Here is an 18,370-nt window from a genome sequence, read left to right as displayed (position 1 = left end):
TCTTGGGCTGGTAGGAGCAAGATGTGACCAACAGTCCCTGCTCCAAGCAGTTTAAGAGTTGGAGCAGCGGTGGAAGGAGAGACCTGGAGGCAAAGTCACATCCGCAGGGTCGCTGAGGAGCAGAGACACATCTCCTGTTTGTCCTTCACATTGCCCTTTTCGGGTAGATTCATGTTCATTGCTTAAACCTGGATTAAAGTTGCTCATTTAGAGGCAGTTAAAGGGTGATGCTGCTTTAAAACAGTCTGTTGCAATCACAGGGCAATGCCTGAAGTAAGAAAACTGGCTTGATGCATCATTTTCCTTGGACAAGGACTGTCTCTCCATGGTCAGTAATAGTGGTTTTGGGCAGCCTTGCTGCATTTCTCCCTGCAAGGTGAAGGGAGCAGGTCCTGCTAGCAGATGCTGTCAAGGGTATGAAACTCGGTTGTCACTTCTTACTCTGTTATGAAGGCAGTTTTATGTGGAAATGCTGTGAGATTTGAGAGGCCGTAAGTGCACACCCAACACCTTTTGTGAACATGCACTGCTAAAGTCTTCTCCCTGTGGTCCCTTCCCATCACCACCACTGCACATATCTGCCCCATTGTCACTCTCTCCAGGTGGACCTGGCTTTATTTCATCCCATGGGCCACCTGAGAGTCAGCCCTCCTCGGCTGGTGGTGCCACCACCACCAGGTATCATCTCCTTAAAACTGGCTTCTTTCTTGCCTTGTCCTGCAAGAGGCAAGAAGAACATCTGGGCAGGATACATGGTCTGTAGGTAGCGTCTACACGTTGGGTCTCTCTGTTCAGGTGTGGCTTACAGAGGGAAAAGAGATATGTGTCAGGTAGTCAGTCCAGCTCTGTTTCAGTGGGAAATCCTTAGGACCTTCAGCAAACATGAGCAGGATCTGAAGTTGATGAGATTTAAAGGGGCTGAGGGAAGAGATGTGTTTTCCTCACATCGGTTGCAACCAACAAACTTATTTTATGCAATAAGTAGCAGAAACCATTGGTCTTTGAACAGCCCTGAGCACTACTTGCTGCCACCCAGGCTTTTTGGAGGTTTAAAACGTATGTAAAGTTTGTGGGAATGGCTGGGTGGAGGAAGATGTCACTGCGGACAAACAGGGCTGTTGTTGTCCACTGTACTTGTTTGCAAAGTGCTTTTGCCATGGAGGTCTGATGACTGTTTTGGCCACCGTTAACAGTGTCTCTCAGGGTGGGTGACACCGAAGTCACCTACATCTTGTGGCTACCACGAACTGCCTGGTCTGAAACTGCTGGGCCACTGTGCTGAATTACAGGTGTGGTCACCCAGCTAGTGACCCCAGCTGCCTCGCTGGGTCCCACTGCTGACCTCTGTCTCCTTCTCTCTCTTCCAGGCACCTGCGTGAAGTGCAGCAAGGGGGTGTATGGAGCAAACCAGGCTTGCCAGGCCATGGGCAACCTCTACCACGATGGCTGCTTCACCTGCGGAGCCTGCAGTGAGTAACCCCTGCCCGGCCCAACGCCGCTGGGGCAAGCTCTCTGGGCTTTTTTCTGGGGTAAAGGAGGGAAAAGGAAGGAAGGAAAAAAAAAAAGGAAGTGGTTATTGAATTATCTGCCAGCTGTGTGTCTTGGTAGTGGTGGTGGTTGCTGTTTGTCTTCGAATGGTTTTTTGCAAAGCATGTAAAAAAGATGCTTTGAATGAACCAGCCGTCTGCATTCTGATATGGGGGACAGTTGTTTTCATTGCTCTGTCTCTCTGTTACAGCTATGTTTTCTTACTCATAAGAGTATTTTTTTCAAAGTGGCAGTGAATATGCCTTAGCTGGCATTTAGGGGTTTTTTTATTTGTCAGGTCAGACTTCACAGCTGTTCTGGCCTTTCGGTCTGCGGACCCCAGGAAGAGCTGCTGTGCCGAGGGGCGCGAGTGTCGCAGCGGGGTCTGCGAGTGCCCGAGACACCTTTTCAGATGGAGCTGCTGCACAGTCGGTCCGGTCACGGCGTTTTCACTGCCTACATTCCCTTTACTCGCTGTCAGCATTTTGGCCTTCTGAGGGACAGCTGGTCAAAGCATCTATGTGCGTGAATGACCCAGGTTACACATCTTGCTTGTTCTTTCTCTGGAGAAATGGAGCCGTGCCCCCAGATGAGGGGCACGTCTCTGCCGCCTTGTTTTCTGGTTGTTGCAGGGAGGGAGCTGGTTATTGTGCCAGGGGTGTCGGGCTGGGAGCAGCGATGGTGAGCCCTGTGAAATCTGCCCAGGAAACAGGGTAAATAGTTCAGCTGGCCCCGCCAAGCTCCCTGCCACATGTAAGACCCACATATGAAGCTTGCTGTAGCGTATACCATGCTGCAATGTATGGATCCTCCTGAGCAGCTTTTCGAGGAGGTCCGTGATGGAGCTGGGGTGAGGAACTGGGCTCCTTGATTTCAAATGGTGGCTGTGTTTGTAAGACAGTGGTGTTTCTATTTTGTTCTCTTTAGGTCTAGTAGCTTATTTTTGGAAATGTAGCTATATATGTGGTGACAGGAAAAAAAAATCCTTCTGGTGCTTTTGTATATATCAGTTTGGTTTTCCCAGATGAGTCTTAGGGTTTTTCTCCTGCATTGTATTTAGAGTTGTAAACTCATCAGGACTGTATGTGTTTCATTTGGAGCTGCAAAGTAGGAATAAATATAGAAAGATGTGTGTGCTTTTTAATAATAGCTGAACCTTGAACTCATTTCCCAGCTGTCCCGACACCAGCTGCCTTGCCTCACCTATGTTTTCAGCAGGGCGCTTCATCGTCATCTGGCTGAGAACAAGAAAACTGAAAAGAAAAAGTGATGTTTGCACATGGTGGCAGTTTCCTAAAGGCTCAAGAAGTCAGCAGCTCACTCTTTTGCCCTCTCTGATAAATTAATTAGACATCTCCTCCTGTGGAGAGGATTCCTGGCTGCAGCTGGGGCTTTGCTTCAGGGACCTCTTGCCCTCCATGGCCTGGCGGCTTCCAAACTGCCCTTGCACACAAAGCTACGGTTAAAAATAATCCAGCAGCAGGTTCAAGCTGTTTTAAATTTCTAAAATTACTACTGTGCAACAGGCGCTTTGGAAAGAAACACTTTCAGTCCTCCTTTTAGAACGGATTTTACCATCTTTATTTGGAGATCAGGGCTAGGGCGATATATGTGGCTGCAGAGGTATCAGTGGTTACTTCCATTTATGTTTGTTTGTGTTCAGTTAAGAAATAGCTTAATCCCATTTCTAATGAGGTGGGTTGGCGAGGACTGATAGAGCAGCTATTTGCTGCTTATTCTAAAAGGCAACCCTTTCCAAAGGTTTCCAGTGCAAGATGACAGAGTTTGCGTGTTGGGCCTCTGCAGCCGCCGTGTTTCCCTCACGTGCAGGTACCTTTGTGTGTGTCGAGGCTCACAAGAAACCCTCCAGCGCAGGGGGTGGTTTCCTGTGCTGCCGCTGTGGTCTGCAGGGCCCTTCGCCAAGGAGTTGTTTGCTCCGGTGATTTTTGGGGCAGGGGGATCAAATGTACCTGAGGGGAATCCTTCCTTTCGCAGACATGAGGAAGAAATTTTTTACAATGAGGGTGGTGAAACACTGGAACAGGGTGCCCACAGAGGAGGTAGATGCCCCATCCCTGGAGACATTCAAGGCCAGGCCGGACAGGGCTCTGAGCAGCTATAGAATCATAGAATGTCCCACAAGGATCATCGAGTCCAACTCCTGTCCCTGCACAGGACAACCCCACAGTTCACACCATGTGTCTGAGGGCCTTGTCCAGTCTCTTCTTGAACACTGTCAGGCTTGGGGCCCTGACACCTCCCTGGGGAGCCCGTTCCAGTGCTCCACCACCCTCTGGGGGAACAACCTTTTCCTCATGTCCAACCTAAACCTCCCCTGGCACATCTTCCTGCCATTCCCTTGGGTTCTGTCACTGGTCACCAGAGAGAAGAGATCAGAGCCTGCCCCTCCTCCTCCCCTTGTGAGGAAGCTGTAGACCGTGATGAGGTCTCCCCTCAGTCTCCTCTCCGGGCTGAACAAACCAAGTGACTTCAGCCACTTCTCATACGACTTCTTCTCCAAACCCCTCACCAACTTTGTAGCCCTCTTCTGGACACTCTTCAGCATCTTTACATGTTTCTCGTACTGGGGTGTCCAGATATAGTTGAATATCTCCCTGCTTTTGGCCAGAGGACTGGACTCCTCTAGAAGTCCCTTCCAACCCAAACTATTCTATGATTTCCCAGTCCCCTGGACCATCAGTGAATGAAGGGCACACATCCCTGTCGTTACCCAGAAAGAGCGCCTGCCTCTCTGCGGGCTTGCTGTCATCTGCAGTAAATATGACGACACGGTTTTATCTACCAGAAAAATAAATATTTGTCTGGATGGTTGCTGTCTGGCTAGCTGCAAAGCACGTCCTGAGCAGCCTATGTGGAAACTCTGGTTTCCAGCTGAAAAGCAAGTAGTGCTTTTAAGGTCAAGTGGAGTTCGTCTTGGGCACCATCCAGTACAGTCTTGTCTTTGAGAAGTCAAGGTTGCTCGTGCTTTCAATCCTAGAATTTCTGCTCTGGTGGAACCCTGAATATCTCTGCTCCAATAAATAAAATATACAAAATTACCTATTAAGGTAAAGCATATTGTCCTCCAGATATTTATATCTGCTTTCCTGCTGTTTTCATTTTAGTGAGGATTTCTAATTTTGCTCGTGGTTGGATTTGTGTCCAAATGTGCATTAGTTTCCCAGATACAAATACTGAGAGGGTCTAAGGAGGGAAGGGGAGTTGGTACCTCATGGTGCCAAATTTCCTACGCCCTCTGTTTCCTAATACACATATATTCAGAGATAAATGATAGAGCAATTTGTTGAGCAGAGCTACGCATATGTTACAGGGTTCAGTTGTCAAGAAAAAAAAAAGTGCTGTTTTATCTGAGCCATTGGCATGCAATGCAGAAAATTTGGCTTAGAGGTCAAAACAGCAGATTTAGAATGATTACTTTGGCATAAATGTCTCATTTATCTTCTTGTTTGTTACAGGGCAGAGACACAAACAAGGCAACGTTTTGCAGAGAGGGAGAGGAAGAAGCTTTGGGCTTTCTGCAGAATTAATAATAGATGATATTTGATTTACAGGAGGACCATTAAAGTAGGTTGAAAAAAAAAAAAAAAGTCTTCGAAACTCATAGGGGTATTTCCTGCAAGCTCAAGGTGTCAGTTTCCGTCTTGTGTTTTGTTTTGGTTTTTTTCCCCTCAGTTTTTTAGACAAACAGTTGCAGTTATCAAATGGTTTGTTACACATTAACCATTTAAGTTAAATCATGTTTATACTGCCTCAGAACACAAAAAATGCAGACGTTTCCACATGTTGATATTTATTATTTAGGTATTAAGGAGACGTTATAAATGATACTGATTTAACTAGACAGTATCGCTCTAACCTATTGTGGTGGTTTAGTGTTTTCTCTAGGATTCAGCCAGGCTTACATTCAACTATCACAGATGCCTGGAAAACAGATCTTTTTAGCTCTGCTGGCAGTGTAATTTAGAGCATAAGGGTCTTGTACGTGAGCCACTTGGTCCTCAGAGGAAATGTGAAAGCTAAAAAAGTGCAAGGGAAGTGTCAGAGATGACTGTGAAGGAAATCAGTAGGCGAGGAAGGAAGTCGGAAAGAAAGAACTGATTGCAAGGTGGTTTGAAGGTGGGTTTGATGTTGAACTGTAGCAGAAGGTCCAAAATAGGGACCAGATTTTGACCCCTTATAGCAAAAAGATGGCGAACTTGCATGTTTGCCAGATTACAGAATTTGACCTTTGACGTGTCAACATTACTACATTATTTTTCTTTTTTTTTATTGTAAGCTCAGATTAATGTTGATGTCTGTGTAAAAGGGTAACAGGCTGCTGTTCCAGTGGCTGAGTTTGAAGTAACGCGAGCTGGCTGTCTCTTGCTACCCTCCAGGGATATATATGTTGTGGGTTTTTTTAATATTTCACAATGTAGTCGTGTTTAGAGATATCAAGGGTCATTTACTAAACGAGGTATTGAAGCAGTTTATCTGTGAGCATCACCCTCTGCTTGGGCTAGCTTGTCTTGCTGTGGTGATTATAAAGCATGGCTACTCAGAGTGATGTCTTTGGCATAATTATGTTGAATAAGCATGCCCCATATTGGTGTATAACCCCTGGAAAAACAAGGCCATGGTTTCTATTGGTATCGCTAGATAACTCTACAAGCAGAAAGTCACCTTTTTCTTGCAAGTGCAACTTAATCCCAGGTTGCAGGACAGACAGCCTCACCAAGTGAATTTCCCCATGGTGCATGTATGTGTGTGGTTATCTTCAGATGCAGAAACTACCAGCTCTTCCAGTGGAGGCAGAATTTACTCCTTGTAATTGGACATAAAACAACTACACTGATTGACATGCGTGAGAAATGCACAGATCTTCAAAGCGGAGAGTGCAAAGTACTGCTGGTAATCCTTCCTCGGCATCCCTTTAATAAAATTATCATGCAAGAGTCCACATAGTAAACAATATATTTTTGTAGCAAAAGTAATCTCAGAATAGATTCAGCCGTGCCTGGAGACAGGGAAGGCATCAGTGCGTGTTTCCGCTCCAGTCTGAATTGCTGCTTTGTTCATGCTGACTTTTTATCTTCAGTCTCTCAGCTCGCTGGTGAGGAATCCCCGCTGTTTGGCACGAGAAGTGCTTGCTGTAGATGAGAAACTCCAGGGCAGCCTTCACGGTAGGATGACGGGGTTATACGTGTTCCTCTCCTGGCAAGGTTTCAGGGCGGTGGTGCTCTAGGGTCTGAGCTGAAGGAGCTCAGGTGTCCTCAGTAGATTTCCCCGCTGGAAAGGTGTGAGTGTTCAACTCACACACTGGAGATGCAGTCAGGGCTTTATCAATATGCTGGTGGTTTGAGTCGATTGCATGTGTTTTAGTGCTGGCTTGAAGTCTGAAATCATTAGGACAATGTGAGAAAAAAGGTTTGAATGTTTAATGGAATATATTTCCAGTCTTTCTGGTGTTTGTATTTTAAAATGTCATCTCCAAAGTACTGGTTTTTGTTAAGAACAGGCATAGGATTAATTGTACTGTAAAGATTTTAGGGGATTTCTTATAATGCTTTAATGGGACCTGTGAATAATTTCCTGAGTAGTTGCTCAGTAAGCACCAAGACCTCTTCCATGCCTAGAGAAATTAAAAAACTGCTCTCTCATATAGTTTCAATGCAGTTACGTTCGCCAAGAACACGGAGATTGCCTCCCTCTCCTTCCTCCTCTGAGTCTCCGTGTGTTAGGATGATGGTCAGTGGGTGATGGGGTGGGAGGCCAGTTCACACGGCTGGCTGGTTTTGGTGCATTTTGGGGAACAGGGCAGCTGTCCCCGCTGTGATACAGAGAGCGGCTGGGCCCTGGGTTGAAAACCGGTACCTCAGTGGGGACTCCCCAGGTCGTAGCGCTGCTTTGTCCCAGGGTGACTTTATCAGACCTCTGAATTTTGAAGCTTCTAGGGGTGGCTTACTGTGGTTTCGCAATGGTTCCCTCTGAGGAGCCGTTTCTGCCTTCACCTGTGGTTGCTTTGCCGTTACAGGTGGCTTTCAGGCATCAGATCATTTTCTCACAGCTTTGGGGTTTTGTTTTTTGTTTTTGTTTTTTACCCCCTCAAATGTGCGGTGAGAGCGCAAAGGGCGTTTTTTGCAATTTTACAATACAGCTGGAGTGGCTGAGAGAGAGACTGAACATCTTAATGGTAATGGAGCCACTGCATCTGAGCGCAGTTTTTTCCTAGGAGACAGCCTAACGTCCTGCCCACGGTTTCACCAAGGCTTTGGTCTGAGCTGAGGTGCCTGCTGGATGATCGCAGTCCGAGTTTACCTGATTTGGAGGGTGTGCAGGCATCCGACTGGCCCTTTTGTGCAGCCCCAGTTCAAGAGCAGGGTGGAAATATTGATGCTTCCGTGTCAGACTCGGTGCTGTGTCCAGCTTTAGTGTCAGCCAACAGAAGTAGCATGGCTGGCAGAAATTAAGTAGAGCTCTGATGCTCGACCTAGTCTGCGGCACACAGGAGGACACCACACTGCGTGTCAGCAACGCCAGTATCCATGGAGGGCTCCAAAAGTACATCTGCTGGCCAGGTACCAGCAGGTCTCGTGTGCTGCTGATCTGTGGGCAGCGGGGACTTCTATGTGGCATGGGGGAGCTGAGGGCTCTGGGCTCTGCCTGCGCCCATTGTGCTGCCTGCAGAGCGTGCGTGGACCAGAGTAAGTTCTTTGATCTGAACCTCCTCATACTTCTTTGTGGAGGAAGGGCTGCAGCTTGGGCCAGAGCCACCCAGGACTGAGGAGGAGCTTGCTGCAATCCTTAGCAGCTAGATGGATGGTGTTTCCAGGCTGCTGCCCCACTAGTGTGTCAGGAGGTTGCATCCAGTGAGTCCAGAAACTGAAATCCTTTTGGATTTTACCTGCCATTAGTAATCACATGTCCAAATTTATCTTACAGCCATGGTGCTCTAAGAAGGGCGAATTTTTGTAATGACAGAAGCCCACGGTTGTCAATGTGAAAGGGACCCAGGAGCAGCTGCCAGTGAGCAGTGATTCTCACCCATCTGCTGTGCAGATACCTCAGGGAGCTTCATGGTTCTTAGATGTGGTAAGTGAGGTCCACACTGCCTCACCAGCAATGCAGGGTCCTGGTTGTGCATCCCCATAGAGCCCTGGGGTCTGGACATGGCCCTGTACCATTGCATGCCTTGAGAGCAATCTCTTGTCTTTGAATATGGTTTTGTGACCCTGTTGTCATTTTAATAAATAATTATTTTAATAAATAATTTCTCAAAAGAGAAAGTTCAGTCCAGCTCCCCAGCAAGCAAATGATGCATCTCTGAGCATCCTCCTTGGGCTGTTGCCAGTCCCTGGTAAACCACTCTTTGTATGAACTTCAAAAGGAGAGAGCTATCACTTGAGAATATGATGGACAAAAGCACCAGCAGCCTGGGAGTGCAGCCTGGTGTTATGCCTATTACCAGCCGCTAAGCAAAGCATGTTTATTTTACCTCAAAGGCACTAGTGACTAAGCTTGAAATATTCTGAAATTGGTGCATAAATGACCTTGAGGTCGTCCTGAAGGTCCTGCAGCTAAACAAATCAGACAGACATGTTCAGGGTGAGCAGTACGTGAAAGCACAAGGCTCAAACCTCCTGCCAGGAAGAGGAGCAAGAAATCTTGTAAAAATGAATGAAGATGGTAGGGTTGAAATGCTGAAGAATTTTAATGGTCTGACTTTTTTTCAGGTGAGAGATTAGCTAAATTCAGGGTGAACTGAAACTGAAATACAGTCAGGAAGCCAGCAGCTTAAGGCATATAGTAGAGCAATTGATCCTGAAAGCGGAAGCTACGCATTAATATTCCTGGGTTTATCAAAGGATATTGTCTCTGTAGTCACAGAATCACAGAATGTTAGGGATTGGAAGGGACCTCGAAAGATCATCTAGTCCAATCCCCCCGCCAGAGCAGGAACAGCTCGATGAGGTTACATCATCATGATGCAGATTTAAAGTGATGCATATTTAAAGTACACCGTGATCAGTATGTGATTGCTTATATGCCATTTAAGGTCTCCATCCTTCGTTTGGGTGAAATTACGATAGCATCTCCGTGTTCACGCACAACCTGTGCCAGCCTCTGGAGGCACACAGTCAGAGGTACCGCTTTTGAGAGGGACGTGTTTGATGCATGGTGCTGTGCCGTGGCAGGAAGCTCGGTGGGGGGACAGGAGCAGCTGCTCCCCAGCTCTGTGCCCTGAGGCAGTCCCAGCACAGTTTGTTTTACTGGTGTGGCCACAGCCAGAATGTGCATTTCCCAGCCCCATGGGGACAGTCCCCAGTGCAGCCTGGGGAAGTGAGCTCTTCCTGCATCTTGCTTTCCACGTGTAGGGTGAGATGCTTCCTCACCTCAAAGGGGCAGTGGGAGGAGAGGTCCATCCCGATGTGGGCAGGGAGAAGCTGGGAGCAGCTGGGGGAGAAATCAGGTCTATTTGCATGCACCTTTCCACCATTTCCGCAGGGACACCTGATTACTCCTGTTTTTGGCAAATTTCCTTTTATGCTTCTGCCAGGGGCTTAAAGACAGTCACAGAGAGGAGCTAAAAACAGTCAAAATGACTACCTCTTCCCTAAAGAAAGTAATTAAATCATCCCTCCCTTCCCTGAAAGTGCTCTTGGTGTCAGCGCCTCTTCATGGGCTCACGTAATACCAACAGCCAAATTATATATCCTTTATAAAGCAGTTTATCCCTCTGCTGAATGAGCTTGCAGCAGAAGCCCAGACACAGTGCGCTGGCTGCGGCACCTCCTCTGAAGGTCTGTTGCTATCAATCTTGACCTGCTAATGTCGCAGGGTTAAAAATACACTGAGTGCAGAATGACCGGTAAATGCTTTTTTGGTCGCCGTGGAAGAATGACATGGTGGCAGCAATCCAAACCTCATCCCTTCTGCTGGAACGGCTGCTCCTCATGCACTGGCCAGGGCTTTTGTCCAGAGAAGTGTTTCTTCATTGTGTGGATCCACACGTATGTTTTTCCTCACCACTTCCAGCTTGTCTTTAAGGGGAGACATTGCATACAGGTGGAAAGTCACTTGGGCATCTGCCCACGGCACTAAGCTGGAGCCCATGCTACGGTGTAATTTAAAATTAAAGTTAAATACTTTTTGTTTGTTTTTCATTTTTAGGTGCGCCAAATCCCAATGCTATGTTTAAATCAGCGGGGGATTTTCAGGAGTACTTCTTGGTGTATTAGGCTTGTTGTTAACTCACTTAGGACCACCGGTGACAAGGGTGCTGCAAATCCCAGGTATCCCCACACCCATCCTTCCCCTGCATAGCAATTGGGACTCTGTGACTCCCATTGAGCATGCTGGGCTCACCTGTGGACAGGTAGGCACACAGGAGGGGTTATCATACAAATATGCACCCTGATTTATGGGCCACAAAGCTAACATATCCAAGATTAGATACTTTTTATTTTGGGCTGTAAGTCCTGTTTTGGTGTCGGCAACTTTGGCAACACATTGGGGTGGATGAGAGAAATCAGAGCGGGATGCTTTTGAGTTTGTCAGCTTTTCTTCTATGTCTTGTCTGACATACGCGTTGGTGCAAGGATGGGCTGGTACCCTGGGTCATCTCTGACCTCTGGGTAATGTGGTTGTCCCCAGCAGGGATAAGAGGAAAACGGAGGATGACGAGTGTGTTGGAGCAGCATGTTCTTGCTCCTACACCAGCCCAGTAAACATGCAGCTGAGCAATGCCTGCAGCTTAACCACAAAGCTGCTGCACCAGCAAACGGAGGCTCCTTCCTCGGGAAACACGCTGCCACCTCCTCTGCCCACCTTGCTGGCCGAAACCTGGGCCAGGCACGAAGGGCTGCTGGTGAGATGATGTTCTGGCTGAATTCACTGACAAAAATTCAGCGCTTCGCTGTAGCATCTCCATTTCCCGAAGCGCAGCAGGAGTTGTCTCTCAGCCTGAGAGTGCCCTCTGGCGAAGGCAGGAAACAGGAAAGATTGTAGTTTATTGAAGTGATGTTATTTGGCTTCCTCCTTTTCTTAAAGCTTTGCAGCTGGCATGGTTATTTGCTGAAGGCTGCCAGGTAGGTGTGTGCCATAAAGCACCGAGACGTGACCTCCAGACCAGTCCCTTGTGTCATCTGCATTTATACACCCAGCATCTGATAATATTTTTTTAATGATATTTGCCATGTGCAGCATATCAAGTGAAAGGCTTCTGGGCCTCAATGTCTCAGTTCTCATTTCCCTCCAGAGGAGCCTGGCAGGTCCCCAAAACCAGCTTGCAGCAGGTCCTGCTCCAGCAGCACCCAGGTCGTGCTGCTCCCTCACCCTGGGTGCTCCCTCCAGGAACGTGCTTGGGACTCCGTGACTGAGCAGAGCGAACAGAGCTGCTCCAGTGCCTGGCTGTGTTTCAGACCCCTGGCTGAACAGGGAAAATGGGCTGCAAAGAGGTAGGAGCAGCGTTTTATAAACAAACAAAACCTAGCCCTGTTCACCAAGGGGAAGGCAGGGCACTTAGACGTGGCAGCAGTGTGAGCATGTGTTGCCATAGTCATGTGGAACTGAAAACAGATGGTGAATGTGAGGCATAAACACAGAAACTGCAGTAAGTATAAATCTTCCACATGTGTAGAGTCCTTTCTTGGAAAAACTTTGCCATCTTATCTCTTTTAGGACATTCCGTTTTGAAAAAAAAATATGTTTTTAAAACGATTTCAAATTTTTGTTGGCAGCTGAAATAATGAATATGCTGGTAAGGAGCAGAGAGAAGCATGCTGGGTGCTCTGGTTTTGCGCTGTGCTGGAGGCAAACTGGTTTGGTTGGGTGTTGCAGAGGCTTATCTGGCAGCTGCTGGTTGGAGACACCTTCTAGTGGAACAGCATGAGGGGTGACATTTTGAGGAACGATGCCAAGTATGAGCCATCCTCTGCGTGCCCTTTTCTTCTCCTTGCTCCTCTCTTGGGGTGTTTTCCAATGCGAGTCAGAGTACCCTCGCTCGCTCTTGCCAGGTTGTTTCATGTTGTCATGTGCCAGGAGGCTGTCCAGGCTGGCACAGCTGCCTCCTCCTGCCCAGAGGTGGGACTGGTGTCTGGATCCAGTGATGGGCGTTCATCAGCGACCACCAGTGGAAGAGGAGTTGGGGTTAGTTGGTCTGGAGGCTGGGAAGACCCATGCTAGGGTTGGGTGCTCTTCTCCAGCTGTGAGGTGGCCATGCTCAGATGTCCTTGTCGTTGTTCACTTCTCAGCAGCTGGATTTTGCTCATGTTTTCTCCTTGCTCTCTGCTGACCTTTCTCTTCTCTCTGTGTTTTTCCCTCAGGTCGAAAGCTGAGAGGAAAAGCCTTTTATTTTGTCAATGGCAAGGTGTTCTGCGAAGAAGATTTCCTGGTAAGCGCACAGCTGAAGCTGACCCTTGTGCCGGCACATGTCAGCCTCTCCGGCACAATGTGCAGCCTCCCTGCCCCGCAGCTTTGCCCACGTTTCACACGGCTCCTGTCCAGCACCCTGCGTGACCCTTCTGCTCCCCCTTCACCCAGGGCCAGCCCCAGCCCTGGTGGCCACCCACATGTGGTGCTGGAAATAGCCAAGTGAAAGACCAGAGTTTTGCAGTGCAGAGCCTGTAGCTGGAGCCGTAGCCTCTTGCGAGGGCTCCTTCAAAGCGTGTATCTGTGGCCGTGCCGTGGAAACAGGAGCAAGATGAATGGCTATGGAAGAATGAATGAGTGAATTTCCCTTCGGAGTTAACTGGTTTTCCTTGGGCATCTTAATGGATATCTTTCCCTTGCCCTTAATGGATTTTGAGTGAACGTACCTGGGCATGAAGCAACACCCCAGTCCTCTCCGTGGCTGGTGGAGATAAAAAGTCATATATCCTCATACCCTCGCCCTGAACCATCGTAGATTAAGCCTTCACTGAGACTTTAAAAAGGTGTATTTATCTGTTTATTGGGGAAGTTTACTGATTTCTGTCAGAGAGAAGCAAGTTAATCTTTGCTCTTCTCACTATATTCTACACAGGTTGAAAATGGAAAGACTGGTTAAATGCATCTAAAATACTTCATTTTTCCAGTTTGCATTTTCACCATTCAGACAGGACTGAAACCTTAGACAGGTGATGCGTTGTGCCTGAGGTGCATGTTGTGGACATGACAGGCAGTTCCTGACCATTAGATCTCAGCAATACTGGCAAAAGAAGTTGCTCTGGGCCAAACTTGATTGTTAAACTGCAAGAGAGCTGACCTACTGACCTCGAAGAAGCTCTAGCAGACCTATTAACAGTGTAAGCGAAGGAATAATTTGGCTTTCCAGACCTATATATACAGATGTTGTGATATGAATATGTGATAAACACAAGAAAGTTCTTGGCTTGCAAATTCAGTGGTCAAATAAGCTTGTAAGTTCTATTAATACATGCCTTACTTGCGTGTGCATTTATGGTATTTACTTATATATTTAATTACACTTAGATGTAGGACTTGAAAGTTACAGGAACTCAGACTCCTTCTGCACACTGGAAGTCTGGTGTCTTTATAGAATATCTCCAGGTACCCATCCACAGCTTCATACACTGAAAAAAGCACTGGGAAGTTTAGCTTGTGTAAGGAGTACAGAAAAAGGCCAAGCAAATAACACCCCACAATATGCTGTTGTTTATGCTTGACTAACCTTGTGAAATTTTAAGCCAACTGTTTTTTGTCCTTGCAGTATTCTGGTTTCCAGCAGTCAGCTGACAGGTGTTTCATTTGTGGTCATTTGATAATGGACATGGTAAGTGATAATTGCTTTAGGAAAAGAAATCCCACAGCTTTTTAGAAGAATGCATCAAAAGCAAAGTATATTCATATCCAGTACTGTCTGCTATCATCTGGTAGCCTGCCTAGCGTAAGATTGGTAGCAGAGAGAAAATCCACTAAGCTTTTTGTTGATTTTTGCAGGGAAGCGAAGCTGGCACCCTGCCGTGTGTGGTGCAGAGACTTTGCCCGTTTTCAGTGTGAGCTGAAAAGCAGAGCCTCTGGCTCTTTCATCCCCTCTCATCCTTCTCTGCACAGTGTATTTTGAGTCCTGTCGATGCTTCCTGCTCAGAAGTGCTGATGCTCTGCAGCGCTCCCTTGCTGTGGGGCATCAGTGCGGCTCCGCTGAGCCTGTCGTTCCTGTAGTCGAACTGTGGCTTCCCACATACCTTCAGGATGAAGCTACTGTCCTGTTGCTGATTTTTGGGAGTGCTGGTACTCTGGGGAAAAGGTTTGACCCAGAGTATGTGGTCCAGACCTCAGTTCAGATCTGCCCAAGTCCTTGCAAACTCTTCAGCAGATGCATGGACATCCTGCTGATGCAGGCAGTTCTCATTAGCCTACGAGAGGTATCACCTGTTCGAGATGTGCATGGAGCGGGTCACAGCTCAGGGGTCAGCCGGCCTTTAGCCAGCACCGGGCAGCGTTCAGTTGCGGGTGATTCAGAGGGAGACAAATTCATAGTCACGTATCTGGTGGTGTTAAAACTACAGCCGAGGCAAAATAAATCGGGAATTTCTGGGTGGTCAGTTCACAGCATGCCTGCTAAGATTTTCTAACGCTTATCATTCATTATCTTTGCTTGCTTACACTGGAAAGCATTAAAATTGGAAAAGCTCTTTTATACTCAGAAGTCTGATCACCTGGCTGATGGACCATGGTGTTCCAGGTAGCAATTGCTGCCCCAAAGCCAGCAGGTGAATTGCAGCTGTTGAGTTCAATACAGTTTCCATAGTCTGTGTTAATTAGAAAGCCAGGCTAGCAAGTACAAAGCTCTTGGATATCTAAGGCATTATGAAAACGTAGCAGTAGTATTTGTTTCAGCCTCTCATGCAGAATATAAAGATGTATTTCCTTTTGTTGGTCTGGTACATCATGCCTTGTGATCCTGCTAAGTATTCTCCAGCTGTTGACTTCAGAAATTATTTTCTTCCCTTTAAATTCTGTCACTTCTATCCTTTGTAATGCTAAATACCTTGACTGAGACTTTAAATTGTTTTCTTATACATGCTAATAATTCATTTCTCTGGAGCAGGTGATGTATATTAATTCCAGCTGCCCTTTCCATCCCTGTTAACTCATTCAGATGAGGTGCCTGAAAAAAGACAGAGCCCCACTGATGAATATGCAGCATTGTCTGATGTAAAGCTGTGTGTTTATTGTTTTCACCTTTATTGGCTGTTCACATGGGTTTTTTTTTTCCTGTGTCTTGGTTTGTTGCAGATCCTGCAGGCTCTAGGGAAATCATATCATCCAGGCTGCTTCCGATGCGTGGTCTGCAACGAGTGTCTGGATGGTGTGCCGTTCACTGTAGACTCTGAAAACAAAATCTACTGTGTCAGAGATTACCACAAGTAAGGACAAAATAAACAGCAGGCATATTCCAATCAACCAGCCTACTATTCAGCTTTTCAGCTAATTAGGAACTGTTGATTAGTAAAATAGGGACAGAGTTAGAAGCGAGAAGTTTGAGGATGGGGCTAGACTCTAGAAATTCCCAATGTCTCTCCTTTTGGCCTGGCATCTACTCCGGTGTAACTCTGAGGAAGTCACTTAATCCCTGGGCTTCAGCTGCCCTTTCTGCAAAGCAGAGGCAGTGAGAAATGGTGCTCATGAAGTGTTCAGTGGTGTGAGAAGTTAGTCCTCTCTGAAGACTCTGAATTCCTGTGGAAATCAATGTAAATTGCTTTTTGAGTATTTGCAGGGCTGAGTTTGACTTCTGAAGAATGCTTTTAGAAATCACCATGGAACGCGCAAAGTGAAACTTTTATCCAGCTCTAAATTAAACAACTGATAAATCCACTTAAAAAATCACTTGTCATTTAGACAGTAAAATACAATTGTGCTCTTAGCTGGTAGTTATATTAGAGCTGCATACATTTTGAGTGTCTGTCTGGCTCACTTTGCTCCTTGCTCCATTTTCTGAGCAGGCAGAGTAGAAAGTGTTGCTCAGGCAGCCCTGGGAGCTGTTGTGCCAAGATTACAGTTGTCTCTGTGCGCCACCGTTGTTGTGAAATGATGCACGTTTCCTTGTCATTTCATTTAATTACTTATCTATCATGTTACATTGTGTTATAAGGCTTTAAGGGACCTTACAATCCCCTGGTGTTTTCTCTGAGGTTTCCTGCCCCGGTGCAAGGCTGCCACTTCTTTTAATGTTTGGTGGGGTTTTTTGTTTGGTTTGTTTTGTTGGTGTGGGGTTTTTTGGGTTTTTTTTTTGTTTTTGTTTTATTTTCTGGGGATGCTTCTGCTCAGTTTCTCCTCATTCTTCCAAATTTATCAGTGGCAGCCAAAAATTCTACAGTGTGTTGGTTTTTCCCCCCTCGGTTTTTCCTTTTCCTTTTCCTTTTTTCTTCTCTTTTCCTTTTTCTCTGGCACTCAGTGTAAAATTTAAGTTCTCTTTTTGCCTGAGCAATGTGTGCCAAACATTACTTACAATCCTAAAATGAATTGATGATCTCGGGCTGTAAAGCTTTCCAGTGGATAAGTTATTTACAGCTGCAGCTTTTCGTCTTATCACCAAGAACATAAAGGCCTCTCTTTTTATGTTGATCTATAACTTGCCTTCACTTTCTCATTGCTCTTCCAGAGTTTTAGCTCCAAAGTGTGCAGCATGTGGACTTCCCATTCTGCCCTCCGAGGTGAGAGCCTTTTATTTCGCATCCCCTCTGGGGAGGGAGCGTCATGTCTCAGGTCTTGCTCTTTTTCACACTTGACCCTGTGTCAGGGTGAATATATTTGGGGATGGGGAGAGACGATCGCTTCCTCCAGCGTGCAGCCTTTTGACCTAAGCTCAGATGCTGCCCTTGGGATGTGACCCTTCTTTTGCTCGATAATGAAGATTATTTCTGCTGAGCTGCGCAGCCTTTTCATCTCCTGCAGGATTATACTGCTGGTTTATGTTCAGGATACCTTTCCTTCATGTCAATAAATGCTGGTGGTGCTCGTGAATGACCGCTGTGTGACCCCTCTGGGACGAACTCATTTTCATACTTGGAGGAGATAAATCTTGGGCAAAACCAATTTAAAATGCTGAGAAATGTGATATATTGAGATTACCAAATATTTAATGTGTGATTTGAGATAGATGTGTCTGTTAAACAGAGAGTTTTACATTTCTGATGTTACATTTTAGAGAATGCCTGCAGTCAGTCGATGATAAAGCTTTATTGTAAAAATAACTGCAGGTGGCAGGATTTATTTGTGGTGTCCAACCAGCAGCTCAAATGCATTTGTTCAGTGTTCACATTGTTGCAGGAAGCAATCTACAGAGTGCATGTGTCTTATCCTGCTGTAATCCTTTGTAATTTCTCTTCTGCTTGAATGCTTACAGGGGTCTGATGAGACCATTCGGGTTGTGTCCATGGACAAGGATTACCACGTGGAATGTTATCACTGCGAGGTAGGTCAGCAGCTTTCTCAGGGAGTGGGCACTTAATAGTGATAACTACTATTATTTTTAAGATGGAAATAAATCTCCTCCTTCCAATGGCAGTAGATGAGCAATTCAAACCTTGCGTTGTACGACCCTTTCTGTCAGTAGCTGAGAAATTTCCAGTCTGAGGACAGAAGTTTTCGCAGCAGCATCTCAGCTGCAATTTCATTTGCTATCCATAAAGTTATGGGCACAGAGTTCATTATCACTTCTAAGCTTGGCAGTTTATTTGTTAATGAAGGAAATGTGGTGACTTAGTAAGGTTATATTGCTGCCTTTCAGAAGCCTTGAGCTCCAGATCACATTAGTGTATCTGATTTCCCAGTCAGATTGCTCAAAAATGCTAAGGTGATGACTGATCCCCTGTGGTGTAAGTTACCTTCACTCTCATGG

The 18,370-nt window shown here is 46.4% G+C and overlaps 1 protein-coding gene across 1 annotated transcript in view; it reads left to right on the top strand.

The window, feature by feature from the left end:
- Positions 1–18,370, top strand: part of LIMD1 (LIM domain containing 1) — a 34,477-nt gene that overhangs the window by 8,885 nt on the left and 7,222 nt on the right. Inside the window, exons 2-7 of the mRNA XM_065628135.1 lie at positions 1,368–1,469; positions 12,852–12,919; positions 14,237–14,299; positions 15,766–15,896; positions 17,132–17,183; positions 17,876–17,944. Of these exons, the coding sequence (XP_065484207.1) occupies positions 1,368–1,469; positions 12,852–12,919; positions 14,237–14,299; positions 15,766–15,896; positions 17,132–17,183; positions 17,876–17,944 (485 nt within the window). The remainder of the gene's footprint in view (positions 1–1,367; positions 1,470–12,851; positions 12,920–14,236; positions 14,300–15,765; positions 15,897–17,131; positions 17,184–17,875; positions 17,945–18,370) is intronic.

Source organism: Caloenas nicobarica, chromosome 2 (assembly GCF_036013445.1).
Source record: "Caloenas nicobarica isolate bCalNic1 chromosome 2, bCalNic1.hap1, whole genome shotgun sequence".
Lineage (NCBI taxonomy): Eukaryota > Metazoa > Chordata > Aves > Columbiformes > Columbidae > Caloenas > Caloenas nicobarica.
The sequence above is the reverse complement of the archived record's forward strand: the minus strand, read 5'-3'. Positions and strand labels throughout refer to the sequence as shown.